The sequence below is a fragment of the Macaca thibetana genome, chromosome 15 (genome assembly GCF_024542745.1).
Source record: "Macaca thibetana thibetana isolate TM-01 chromosome 15, ASM2454274v1, whole genome shotgun sequence".
In the NCBI taxonomy this organism is placed as follows: domain Eukaryota; kingdom Metazoa; phylum Chordata; class Mammalia; order Primates; family Cercopithecidae; genus Macaca; species Macaca thibetana.
In genome coordinates, this window is record NC_065592.1 from 58,786,991 (window position 1) to 58,801,441 (window position 14,451).

The following is a 14,451-nucleotide window of genomic DNA, read 5'->3' on the forward strand; positions in this document are numbered from 1 at the left end:
TTGGGGAAGGATGGGAGAAAGATTCATAGCATAAATTGCTGGTAATATAGTGGGGTCCTTCCTCAAGGGGACCCAGCCTCCCCTTCATTCAAGGGGTTCTGGGTCTGTAAACTAGCTCAAGTCTGGAAATTGGTTGAGGGGCTGTGATTCTGTTTTTATAATTCAAATTAGTCTTTTGTCCATTTGACCTAGAAGTTTCTGCTTATATAAATTAAGTAGGAATCAGTAGGCCTCCTATCAATTTTACTTCTAGGAATGCTGTAATTAATTAGCCATTGCCAGAGCTTTACACGAGTCAGACTATTCTGATTGCCGTTTTGCCTCTGCCGCCCATTATGGTAGCTATGCCTACTTTGCCTTTGGCGGTTGAGTGCTGCCATGGCCCCTGCCACCTTGGAATCCAATTATTCCCACTGTATTTAAGTTTTATAGTTGAGTGACTGTGGTTCCCACAGTTAGATCTGACATACAGAGAAGAGCAATTACAGGGCTCTTCAAAGATCCCAGTGCTGCCCTCACAAATCTTTCTGCAAGGCATTGGTCAAGGGCATATTTTCTGGACCACCAGGGATGAATAGGTCTAAAGTGACTAATCCACTCCACCATCTGAATTTCCGTAAGCCTTTGGATCCCCTCCTCTAAATTAAACCAAGGGAGATCAGGCGTTTCCAGCTTGTTCACAGTGGGCCACCTTTTAATCCACATTTCAGCTAACCAAGCAAGTAAACAATTAGAACCTTTTTTAACTCCCAGAGCTGCAACATTAAATGCAGAGTCCCTATTTAGTGGGCCCAAATCAATAAATTCAGCCTGATCCAACTCCATTTTTCCTTCGACCATTATCCCACACCATTAGTATCCATTCCCATGCCTGTTCTCCAGATTTGTTTATATAAATCAGAAAACTCAAGCGGTTCTTTTTGAATGTAGCGCACCACCTCATGGGTCACAATCTCAACCTCACCACTAGGGGCCTGCTGAGACTTCAGTCCAGTTATAGATCTAGAAGCAAATGGTGGTTTTAGAGGTGGCTCCTGAGAAGAATCAACATTATCTTTCCTGGCAACTGCCTCAGGGGAGGCCATCACTCTTGCCTCAGGCCGCACAGGGTTTATCTCCTCAGACAAAGGTGAAAAGGCTGATGGCAGCATAGGTCAGGGAGGGAATGTTGCCACTTCTGGGGATGGGAAAGCTGCTTCTTCTGGAAAATAAGGTACATCAGTTTTTTCAAACTTAGGGTCCCCAGCTTCATCAGGGTCCTACCACACATCCCAGTTCCAAGTTGCAGGGTCCTTTCGTTTTCAATCAATGCTCTCAGTTTAACAGTAGACACCTGGCGAGGCTGTGCATCTACCTTTCACTGCAGGTCGGCCACGCACATGATAAGAGCTTGTGTCTGTTTTTCCACAATTTAAGCTCTTTCTCTACAGGAGATAGGACTCTCATTCAGAGCAATCTTAGCAGATTTGAGGTTCAGTATCTGCTTCTGGAGCTGAGAGACAGAATCCCTGAGTTCATTATTTTCTTTCATCACTTTGTCCACTGAACTTAGGAGAACCAACCAGCTTCATTATGTTCCCTGGTTCTCCACACATGGTCAAAGTTATTATGTACAGAGTCACTAAGGGTGATTCCACACATGGTCAAAGGTATTATGTAGAGTCCTTGCCTCTCACGAGTGATGAATCAGGAGTCTCAAATGTATTTATTTTGCATAACTCTCTAAACAGTTCATGCCAAGGACTATTGGTGTTCTCCATATTATTAGAAGTAGAGTCCTTAGCATCTTTGGGTCTAATCACATTAAGCAGCCAACTCCAGAAACCCCCATACCAACAAAAGAACTCCATCATTAATATTCTGTTCCTCTATAACCAGTCCTGGTACTAAAATCTGTATAGGTCAGGATTCTCTAGAGGGACAGAACTAATGGGACAGATAGAGAAAGGGGAGTTTACTAAGTATTAACTCACATTATCACAAGGTCCCACAATAGGCCATCTGCAGGCTGAGGAGCAAGGAGAGCCAGTCAAAGTTCCAAAAATGAAGAACTTGGAGTCTGATGTTTGAGCACAGGAAGTATCCAGCACAGGAGAAAGATATAGGCTGGGAGGCTAGGCCAGTCTCTTTTTTCACATTTTTCTGCCTGCTTATATTCTAGCCATGCTGGCAGCTGATTAGACTGTGCCCACCCACATTAAGGTTGGGTCTGCCTTTCCCAGCCCACTGACTCAAATGTTACTCTCCTTTGGCAACACCTTCACAGGCACAACCAGGATCAATACTCTGTATCCTTCAATCCAATCAAGTTGACACTCAGTATTAATCATCACACCCGTGCTGTATATATACCACATTTTCTTCATTCACTCATTGGTCAATGGGCATTTAGGTTGGTTCCATAGTTTTTACAATTGCAAGTTGTGCTGCTACAAACATCTGTGTGCAAGTATCTTTTTCATATAATGACTTATTTTCCTCTGGGCAGACGCACAGGAGTGGGATTGCTGGATCCACATGGTAGTTCTACTTTCAGTTTTGTAAGGAATCTCTATATGGTTTTCCAATGTACTAGTTTACATTCATACCAGCAGTGTAAAAGTGTTCCCTTTACACCACATCTACACCAACATCTATTATTTTTTGATTTTCAAATTATGGCCATTCTTGCAGGAGTAAGGTGGTATCGCATTGTGGTTTTAATTACTGCATTTCCTAGATTAGTGATTTTGAGCATTTTTTCATATGTTTATTGACCATGTGTTTTGAAAATTGCCTATTCATGTACTCAGCCCACTTTTTAATGGTTTTTTTTTTTTTTCCCTTGCTGATTTGTTTCAGTTCCCTGTAGATTCTGGATACCGGTCCTCTGTTGAATGCATAGTTTGTGAATATTTTCTCCCTTTCTGTGGGTGGTCAGTTTATTCTGCTGATTATTATTTTTTGTTGTTGTGCTGAAGCATTTTAGATTAATTAAATTGCATCCATTTGTCTTAGTTTTTGTTGCATTTGATTTTGGGTTGTTGATCATGAACTGCTTGCCTAAGCCAAGGCCTAGATAGGTTTTTCCAATGTTATCTTCTAGCACTTTTATGGTTTCAGATCTTAGATTTAAGTCTTTGATCCATCTTGAATTGATTTTTATATAAGATGAGAGATGAAGATCCAGTTTCATTCTTCTACATCTGGTTTGCCAATTATCCTGCATCCTTTGTTAAACAGGGTGCCCTTTCCCCAGTGTATGTTTTTGTTTTGCTTTTTCAAAGATCAGTTGGCTGTAAATATTTGGCCTTATTTTTGGGTACACTATTCTCTTCCACTGGTCTATATGCCTACTTTTATACCAGTACCATGCTGTTTTGGTAACTATAGCCTTGTAGCATAGTTTGTTGTCAGGTAATGTGATAGCTCCAGATTGTTCTTTTTGCTTAGTCTTGCTTTGGCTATGTGGGCTCTTTTTTGGTCTCATATAAATTTTAGGTTTTTTTTTTTTTTTAATATTTCTGTGAAGAACGATGGTACTACTCTGAAGGAAATTGCATCGAATTTGTGGATTGCTTTTGGCAGTATGGTCATTCTTACAATATTAATTCTACCCATCCATGAGCATGGGATGTTTCCATTTTTTTGTATTATCTATAATTTCTTTCAGCAGTGTTCTGTAGTTTTCCTTGTAGAGATCTTTCATGTCGTTGGCTAGGCATTTTACTTTTTTTTTCCTGCAACTGTTATAGAACAGGTTGAGTTCTTGATTTGATTCTCAGCTTGGTTGCTGTTGGTGTATAAAAGTGCTATTGATTTGAGTATATTGGTTTTGTATCTTGAAACTTTGCTGAATTCATTTATCTAGGAGCTTTTTGGATGAGTCTTTAGGGTTTTCCAGGTATATGACCGTATCATTGGTGAACAGCAACAGTTTGACTTCCTCTTTACCGATTTTTTACCCTTTATTCTTTCTCTTGTCTGATTGCTCTGGCTAGGACTTCCCGTACTATGCTGAAGAGAAGTGGTGAAAGTGTGAATCTTGTCTTGTTTCAGTTCTCAGAGGGAATGCTTTCAACTTTTCCCTGTTCCATATAACATTGGCTGTGGGTTTGTCATAGATGGTTTTTTTTTTTTTTTTTTTGAGACAGAGTCTCACTCTGTCACCCAGGCTGGAGTGCATGACGTGATCTTGGCTCATTGCAAGCTCTGCCTCCTGGGTTCACGCCATTCTCCTGCCTCAACTTCCCAAGTAGCTAGGACTACAGGTGCCCGCCACCACACCCGGCTAATTTTTTGTATTTTCAGTAGAGACAGGGTTTCACCGTGTTAGCCAGGATGGTCTTGATCTCCTGACCTCGTGATCCGCCTGCCTCGGTCTCCCAAAGTGCTGGGACTACAGGCGTGAGCCACTGTGCCCGGCCCATAGATGGCTTTTATTACCTTGAGGTATGTCCCTTCTATGCCAATTTTGCTGAGGGTTTTAATTGTAACTAGATGCAGGATTGTGTCAAATGCTTTTTCTGCATCTATTGAGATGACCATATGATTTTTGTTTTAAATTCTGTTTATGTGATGTATCACATTTATTGACCTGCCTATGTTAAACCATCCTTTCATCGCTGGTATGAAACCCACTTGCTCATGGTGTATTATCTTTTTCATATGCTGTTGGATTTGGCTAGCTAGTAATTTGTTGAGGATTTCTGCATCAATGTACATCAGGGTTATTGATCTGTAGTTGTCTTTTTGTTATGTTCTTTTCTGATTTTGTAGTTAGGGGGATACTGGCTTCATGGAATGAATTAGGAAGGATTCCTGCTTTCTCTGTCTTTTGGAATAGTTTCAGTAAGATTGGTACCAGTTCTTCTTTGAATGTCTGATAGAATTCAGCAGTGAATCCCTCTGGTCTTAGATGCTTTCTTTGCTGGCAATTTTTTAAAATTACTGTTTAAATTTTGCTACTTGTTATTAGTCTGTTCAGAGTTTCTGTTTCTTCCTGATTTAATTGGGGAGGGTTGTATATTTCCAAGAATTTACTCATCTCTTCTGGATTTTCTAGTTTGTGTGCATAAAGGTGTTCATAGTAGCCTTAAATAGTCTTATATTCTGTGGTATTGGCTGTAATATCTCCTGTTTCATTTCTCATTGAGCTTATTTGGATCTTGTCTCTTCTTGGTTAATTTCACTAATGGTCTATCAATTTTAAATTTTCAAATATTTATGTTTCATTTATCTTTTTTTTTTTTGTTTCAATTTCATTTAGTTCTGCTCTGATCTCTGCTGTTTCTTTTATTCTGCCAGGTTTGGGTTTGGTTTGTTCTTGTTTTTCTAGTTCCTTGAGATGTGACCTTAGATTGTTGATTTGTCCTCCTTCAGACTTTTTGATGTAGGAATTTAATGCTATGAACTTTCCCATTAGCACCACTTTTTCTGTATCCCAGAGGTTTTGATAAGTTGTGTCACTATAATCATTCAGCTCAAAGAATATTTTAATTTCCATCTTGACTTTACTGTTGACCTAATGATCATTCAGGAGCAGATTATTTAATTTCCATGTATTTGTATAGTTTTGAGGATTCCTCTTGAGTGGAGTTAATTTCCAATATTATTTCACTGTGATCTGAGAGATTACTTGAAATAATTTTGATTTTCTTAAATTTGTTGAGACTTCTTTTGTGGCATATGTTCTATTTTGAAGAATGTTCCATGTGCTGATGAAAAGAATGTATATTCTGCAGTTGTTGGGTAGAATGTTCTATACATATCTATCAAGTCCATTTGTTCTAGGTTATAGTTTAAATCCATTATTTCTTTGTTGACTTTCTGTCTTGATGACCTGTCTAGTGCTGTCAGTGGGGTACTTAAGTCCCCCACTATTATTGTGTTGCCATCTATCTCATTTCTTAGATCTATTAGTAATTGTCTGATATATTTGGGAGCTCAAGTGTTAAGTGCATATATATTTAGAACTGTGATACTTTCCTGTTGGACTACTCCTTTTATCATTATATAATGTCCCTCTTTGCTTTAACTGTTGTTGCTTTAAAGTCTGTTTTTTTAAAATATAAAAATAGCTATTCCTTCTTGCTTTTGGTTTCCATTTGCATGGAATATCTTTTTCCATCCTTTTACCTTAAGTTTATGTGAGTTCACATGTGCTAGGTGACGCTCTTGAAGAATGCAGATACTTAGTTGGTAGATTTTTATCCATTCTGCCATTGCGTACCTTTTTTTAAGTGGAGCATTTAGGTCATTTACATTCGACATCAGTATTGGGATGTGAGGTACTGTTCTATTCATCATGCTAGTTTTTGCCCAAAAATGTTGTTCTTTTGCCATTGTATTATTGTTTTATAGGTCTTGTGAGATTTATGATTCAATGGGGCTGTATTTTGGTGTATTCTGAGGTTTTGTTTCAAGATTTAGAACTCCCTTAAGCATTTCCTGTAGTGCTGGCTCAATAGTGGCAAATTCTCTCAGCATTTTTTTTGTCTGAAAAAGACTATCTCTCCTTTAATTATGAAGCTTATGAAGCTTAGTTTTACTGGATACAAAATTCTTGGCTGAGAATAATTTTGTTTCAAGAGGTTAAAAATGGGACTCCAATCCCTTCTGGCTTCTGGCTTCTAAGATTTCTGTGAGAAATCTGCTATTAACCTGATATGTTTTCCTTTATAGGTTATCTGATGTTCTTGTCTCACAGCTCTTAAAATTCTTTCATCTTGACTTTAGATAGCCTGATAAATATGTGCCTAGCTGATCAACTTTTTGCAATAAATTTCTCAGGTGTTCTTTGATCTTCTTGTATTTGGATGTCAAGATCTTTAGCAAGGCCAACAAAGTTTTCCTCAAATAAGTTTTCCAAACTTTTAGATTTCTCTTCTTCTGCAGGAATATCAATTATTCTTAGGTTTTGCCGTTTAACATAAACCCAAATTTCTTGAAGGTTTTGTTCATTTTAAAATTCTTTTTCTTTGTCTGATTCAGTTAATTCAAGAGCCTTGTCTTCAAGCTCTGAAGTTCTTTCTTCTACTTGTTCTAGTCTGTCGTTGAAGCTTTCCACTGCATTTTGTATTTCTCTAAGTGTGTCTTTCATTTCCTGAAGCTGTGATTTATTTTTTCTTTATATTTCTCTGGAGAAGTTTTCATCCATATCCTGTATTGTTTTTTAAAATTTCTTTATGCTGGTTTTCACCTTTCTCTGCTATTTCCTTGAGTAGCTTAATAACCAACCTTCTGAATTCCTTATCTGGCAATTCAGAGATTTCTTCTTGGTTTGGATCCCTTGCTAGGGAGCTGGTGTGATCTTTTGAGGATGTTACAGAATCCCATTTTGTCATATTACCAGAATTGCTTTTCTGGTTCCTTGTCATTATGGTAGACTATTTCAGTGGAGAGGCTGAAACTCAAGGCCTGCTGTTCAGATTTTCTTGTCCCATGGGGTGATCCCTTGATGTGGGCTCTCCCCTTTCCCCTAGGGATGGGGCTTCCTGAGAGCTGGACTGCAGTGACTGTTACTGCTCTTCTGGGTTTAGCCACCCATTGAGGCTACCAGGCTCTGGACTGGTGCTGGGGGATGTCTGCAATGAGTACTGTGATGTGATCCATCTTCAGGTCTCCAAGCTGTGGCTACCAGCACCTGTTCTGGTAGAGGTGGCAGGGAAGTGAAGTAAACTGCAAGACTCATTGGTTGTAGGTATATTTAGTGTGCTGGCTCTCTTGAATGCTGCTTATGCTAGCAGTGAAGTTGTCATGTGGACACATTCAGGATCTCTGGTTAGCTAGGATGTTGCAGGCAGTGAAATTAGGTGTTGTCTTTTCTGTCCTGGGATCAGGGTTATTCTTTCATGAGTTGCTGTAATGGCCTGAGTTGACAGCCAGCCAGGAGGTGGTGTTTTCAAGAGGGCACCAGCTGCAGTAGTTGCAGTGGGCTCTAAGCTTGCCCTAAGATGCCCAAGGTATCTATTTTGGTTTCTCAGGCAATAGGCAGGGCAATAAAGCTCCAAAGAGTTTCTATGTTTTGTGTTTGGCTTCCAGGGTGGGTAGGGAAATACTATCAGGTGGGGGCAGGGTTAGGTGGTTCTGGGCTCAGACTCTTCTTGGTCAGGGCTTGCTGTAGCCACTGTGGGAAATTAAGGGTTGGGGATGGTTTGTCAGGCCACTGCATTTATGTTCCAGAGGGGATCTTGACTGCCTCTGCTGTATCATAAACTTCACCAGGGTAATGGGGGATAGCCAGCAGCAAGAGGCCTCATCCAGCTACTATGCAATTGGTGAGGCTAGTTTCACTCCTGCAGTGCCCTGCTTAGACCTTGCCCCAGGATGTGAGTTACCCCACTGGGAAAGCAAGCATGGCCTTTGGACCTCACCCCTTCCTGTCTGCCCACTCCATTGGCAGCAGCTCCCGTACTCACTTGTATCTGCCACGGCTCCCACTAGTCCCCTGGACTCTGCCCAAGAAAATTTGTGCCCAGCTGAAACCACTACTGATTTCATTTGGGAGCTTCCTTTGCCCTGCCACCACTCTCCAACTCCACTGGCTGCCTTTCCTGAGGGCCATTGTGAGATACAGTCAGGGTTGGCTTCCCTGGACTCAAGCTGGAGACTAGGAGTACATCCAAAGCACTTCCCGCTGCTACTTCTACTTTCATATTTCACATAACCCCCTAAATCCGTTTCATCTTTAGGTAAGGTTAAATTCTTCTTCCATGATCTGGATTTTTAGATTTCCCCAGTGGCGATGTGTATTCAGAGGTAGGTTCTCCCCGACTCACACTTTGGGAACTCAGTTTTTTTGCCTGTTTTGCAGAATTTGCAGTGGTGTGCCACTTCTTTCAAAGGATCTTTGAATTCTTTTGGTTTTCCTGGTAAGTTCCTGGTTCTTGGAACAGAAGATCATAGTGTCTCTATATGCCATTCTGTCCATCCATGTGGAGCTGCATGTTAGCCCTGTCTTTTTTTTTGAAATGGAGTTGGAGTTTCTGTCACCCAGGCTGGAGTGCAGTGGCATGATCTTGGCTCACCGCAACCTCTGCCTCCCGGGTTCAAGCGATTCTCCTGCCTCAGCCTCTCAAGTAGCTGGGACTATAGGCGCCTGCCACCATGCCTGGCTAATTTTTCGTATTTTTAGTAGAGACAGCGTTTCACCATGTTAGCCAGGAAGTTCTTGATTTCCTGACCTCGTGATCTGCCTGCCTTGGCCTCCCAAAGTGCTGGGATCACAGGCGTGAGCCACCGTGGTGGCCAGCCCTGTCTCTTATCTGCCATCTTCCCCATTTCCTGTTACCAGCTTTTTTTGTTAACTTTCCAAAAATATTTTATTTGCATATAAATATTTACATACTTACTTCTTTGTATATATACATACTTTAACATAAATTGTAGAATATGGTACAACCACTGAGTATCTTACTTGCCACTTGACAATTTATCATGACAGTCCTATTCCATCAGTACATGAAAGATCATGTGGATGTTAAAAGTGAAAATTACCAACTGGCAGCACTATTTACTCTTCATGTTTTTGGACAATATTTAAAAATTTCTTTCTGAATGCTTATTTTGCCATTTTCTTAAAACTGTCTTCCCCAGTATTCTCTCAGTCTTTATGTAGGGTTCTTTAGCTGAATTAATTTGGCTTCAAGGGAGGCTAACTTGGATTACTGGAAATTATCACCACAGACTCACATTTACATGTGCTCTCTATAGTTCCATTGTGCTTCCCCCACCTACCTCTACTCCTAGTTCCCCAAATCACTGTATTTTGCCTGAGAACTGACTCAGATTCATACAGCATGCATACTGTCTCCTTAGACTTTTTCTTCCCAAGCTGCCCCCATTTTGAAGTGGACAAGAATTTTATCCATACTCCATTTCCCCCAAGATAGCAAATTTATTATGTGGACTGATCTGTGCTTCAGAGAAAGACTAGCAGCATTCTGATACATTCTGTGGATAACTATCCAGAAACATGCTATATATACATATACAAACTTTGCCTGCCACTTTTTTTTTTAAAAAAAACAAGTAAAAAACATACTTTCCTAGAAGTCAGAGAAAATCCATGTGCAGTGGTAACTCTGAAATGGCTTCACTCAGTACTCAGTTTTATATTCCAAATTCTTGTTTGAGACTAGAAATATTTCTCCCATCCCTGTGTCCTCAGTTTAGGTGCCCTTGCTGTTAATTATAAGGAAATGGGTTTTCTGTGATTATGTAGGATAAAACATAAATGCTAAAAGAAATCATCTCCTCTCTATATGCAGGTGTTAACATTATCTGAATGACTAACATGTTTAGGTATTTATATTCTCTGAGTTAACTTATAAAGGAGATTTTTTGAAGCAGTTAATCTCTAACAATACTTCTGATCTTTTGAGTTGTACCTGACTTTCAAACCTGGGATTATAAGAGAAGTAGCACATGTGGACCAAGCCACGGACTTCTTAGTCATGGTAGCCATTTTTGTTCCTTGGGAACTAAAACTATGATTCCACACCTTATACCACCACTGGCCCTTGTGGGGCTGTCCCCATAGTTCTGATTTGGCTATAATGGTAGACAGAAGTCTGGGCAGTAATGACCAAACTCAGGTCAAAGGCAACAGCTGCCAATCTGACCATTTTTAGAAGATCAATAACAGTAAATTAATTCATAAAAGCAGTTACCAGCCATTGGATGTTCCACAACTGACAGGCATGGTTCAGAGACTTCATTAAGTATTAACTCTCTCATCCCTCACACAGTCTTATAAGGTACATGCTATAATTATCTTCATTTTAGAAGATAACTGAAACCCACAGATGTCAAATAATTTGTCCTCTTGGACACAGCTACTTTGTTGAAGAGCAGAGATTTGATCCCAAGTAATCTGGCTCCAGACTGCATACTCTTGAGTAATGTGATATTCTATGTTAAATCATTTAAAACTTATCCAGATAGCAAAATCAAAACTTATTAAAAAGGTAGGTTGCAACTTTGAGTGGTTTAGCTTAAAATGAGAGTAACAGAGGCATTATGAGCAACAGGAAATAACTCTTCATAAAACTTTGCATAATATAAAGCAAACTTGAGTGAGGGTATGGGGCCACCTGCTCTGCCAATTAACCAGATGCCAGATGCCACCCCAAGCCCATATGATTTATTCTGGTACACCTTGCAGAAAGACTACACACCTCTCTCGTTTTGGGGCAAAACGGCTCAGCCATTGGAATATGGCACACTCCTCTGGCACAAGAATGACTTCCATCATAGAAGGACTGAGGTCTCATAGTGGTCCTACAAAATAAAGCAAAGAAGGTTTTTGTTTGTTTTACTTTAAGGCCATCTTTCCATCCTCCAAGGGCTGGTGAGTCAACTTTATCTAGGTCAATATTTTGGTCTTTACTCTAGACTCAATTCCTCTGGATAAGCTGAAGACAATTGTTTACAAAAGCTTCAGGGTGGTATTCAGTTTTTTTGGCTCTGGGCTGGCAGCAACACACCACACAACAAGAATTAAAATGTCTGTGGTCTGGCAGCCGTGATGGGGTAACCACTTTGGATTGCAGGTGCAACTCAACTGTGGGCTCAGAAAGGCCAGGTAAAACACTTAAGAAGTCAATACGAAAATGTTTCATCATCACAGATGTGGAAAATCATATAGTTAACAACATATACACATCAGCCAGATTCAACAATTTCTTAAATTTTGTCCAACTTGCTTCCTCTATTAGCTTTTTCACAGACACAAATCTCAGGCTTTGACTCAGAGCAGATGCAAATTTCCCCAATGTCTTAAGAAAATTTGTTTTTAAACAGTTGCTTTGTTAGTTTCAGGGTCCAAACAAGTACTTACCTTGCATTTAATTCCCATGTCTCTAAGAGTAATTCCTGCGTGTAACGCCAACTACACTGTTTCATGCCAGTGACCCACTGAAATAAACAGCCACTTGTCTTGCTCCATATTTAGGAATCTGTTTGCTGCCTCATTTAGATTGTTCTTTTTCCCAGCCGTAATTAATTCTAAAGTGTCTTAGTTCAAGTCCTATAGCAAAACAGTTGTGAATCCATAAGAGAGGCTAAAATTAATCTAGCACCAAGTCACCTGGAAATTTCTTGTCAGAAGTTTTCAGAACAAGCCACTTTCTCTGTGCATTCAATTATTCTAAATTTGAACTGATGAGTAACACAGGGAGGAGGGGACAGCATGGGAAAGATGGGTCAAGGGAAGCCAACAGGGGCAGGTAGATAACATGATGTCTTCTTCCAGGGGTGGGAGGCAGCACTGAGAAATAGTTTCGCTGGTTCCGTTTACACAGCTGGCATGTCTACTGGCCAAAATTAACCTGTTACTTCTAGTCCATCACACACTAAACAGTGGCATTAGCTGGCACCAAGGCCACCTCACTCAGAAATAAGGCTTCAGTGCTCTGGAGGAATGAAAACCCCATCCGAGCTCCTCCCAACCCTCTGTCATATGTGCTTTAGGGGAAATGCTAAGTTAACCCCAAAGCAATTCCAGATGGAGTTGAAGAACAGGTCAAATGACTGTTTCAGCCTGTATAAACAGAGGCTTTTCTCTTTTTGAAAGATTAACCAATAAAACAGTGCCACGTACTCAACTTCAGCTCTGGCTTTGTTTCAGCCTTTGATGAGTCAAGCATTAGCAATATCCCCACTTATAACTATGATATGAAAACAGGGCCAAAAAAGCCTCCAGTGGCTATACTCCAACTGACTTCCACACCATAACACTCACATCTCATCTACCTCTGCCCATCTCTTGTCTATCCCCACCCACTTGCCTTGGAACCCCCACCTTTGTTTTGAACTTTTTAACGTTAAGAATAACATGTATTTATGTTAAACTTCATGCAACGTTAACATGCACCTGATAATTATTAACTACAGTCTTAATTTCTTCTCATGCATTTTTCTTTCTCAACAAAGCTCCCTAACTACTAGCTATGTGGACTTAAACCAAATTGCCATATCTTTTTGAGTCTTCATTTTCCAATTGTAAAACATAGTATTCATCCACCTATTTACAAGGATGTTAGGAAGATTAAGTCACCCAAGATGTCCAGATAACTCATAGCAGCTCACAAGTGTGGGTCTGGGCTAGAGACAGAATTGGAGTCAGCACCAGATGGGGCCTCACAACACTCAACTTTGTAAGGTGCAAGCAAAGAGTTTAGCTCTGGGGAAGAAGCAAGGCCTTAAAACCATTTTTGGGCTATACTATCAAGACACTAGAAGGGAATGTGCAAATGAGGAACACCTCTTATAGTTTGCCCACCTATTTGCAGTTTTCTGCGTCATCAACTTAATTGGCAATACATCCAGTATTGAAACGTTTAATGATCTAAACTTAAATTCCTATAAACAGCAACACACCTGCACAGCATAACAGGATGTGTCATTGTTAATGCTGAATGAAATTCTGACCAAGAGCAATGGGGTTTACAATCACAGCTGAGGGGAGTGGATGATGCCCTCAAAAGAAATTCTAGAATGAAATGTGTATAACTTTAATAGCACCAGTCCTCCTTCTGAAGGTCTCTATCAGAGAAATCAGAAGTTTTACAACTTAGCAAGAAGCCTGGAATAAGTCTGCCAGTCACACCCCACAAAATGGGGACTGTTGCCCAATTAAGCCTGCCTGTTCACTTCCAAGTTCCAGCCAAAACAGCTCTTCTATATTAAGAATCATATTTCTCCCTCATGCTGAATTTTCTGAGTGACACAGAGAAAACACAGGAAACATAGTTTTGTCCCTGGATTCAAATGAATTTTTGTGTGGTCTTGGGCAAATTACTGAGCTTCTTCAAGTTCTTTCTTCATGAGGTATTAGCAACATCCCTATTGCTACGGTCTGAAGTTTTGTGTCCTCCCAAAATTCCTATGCTGAAATCCAAACTTCCAAGATGTGATGGTATTAGGAGATGGAGCCTTTTGGAGGTGATTAGGCAGCTCTCTCATGATTGGGATCAGACCCCTTATCTTATAAAAGAGATCCCAGAGAGCTAGGTCGTCCTTCTACCACCATGTAAGGACACAATGAAAAGGTGCCATCTGTGAGAAAGAGGGTCCTCATCAGACACCAAATCTGCTGGCAACTTCCCAGCCTCCAGGACTGTGAGAAATTTCTGTTGTTTAGAAGCTACCCAGTCTATGGTATTCCATTATATCAACCTGAACAGACTAAGACACACATTTACACCCTTGCTTAAATATAAAAACAAGGCTGCAAAAACCTCCAGTGGCTACCTCCCAATAGATGATGATGCAATAACATCTCCATTTTAGATTTCAAATAATGGCCCCTCCAAAGATGTCCACATGCTAACCTTTAGAACTTATGAGTATATTACTTTAGATGGCAAAGGGGAACTAAGAGAGCAAATGGAATTAAGGTTGCTAACAAGCTGACTTTAAAATAGAAAGGTTATTCTGGATTAACTAGGTGTGTGGCATGTCTTCACA

The 14,451-nt window shown here is 40.2% G+C and overlaps 1 protein-coding gene across 4 annotated transcripts in view; it reads right to left on the reverse strand.

Moving 5' to 3' along the window:
- MTAP (methylthioadenosine phosphorylase) overlaps nt 1–14,451 on the reverse strand; it is a 117,826-nt gene that overhangs the window by 78,387 nt on the left and 24,988 nt on the right. For all 4 annotated transcript variants that reach the window (XM_050761140.1, XM_050761142.1, XM_050761141.1 and 1 more), the window contains exon 5: nt 11,160–11,262. In XM_050761140.1, the coding sequence (XP_050617097.1) occupies nt 11,160–11,262 (103 nt within the window). The remainder of the gene's footprint in view (nt 1–11,159; nt 11,263–14,451) is intronic.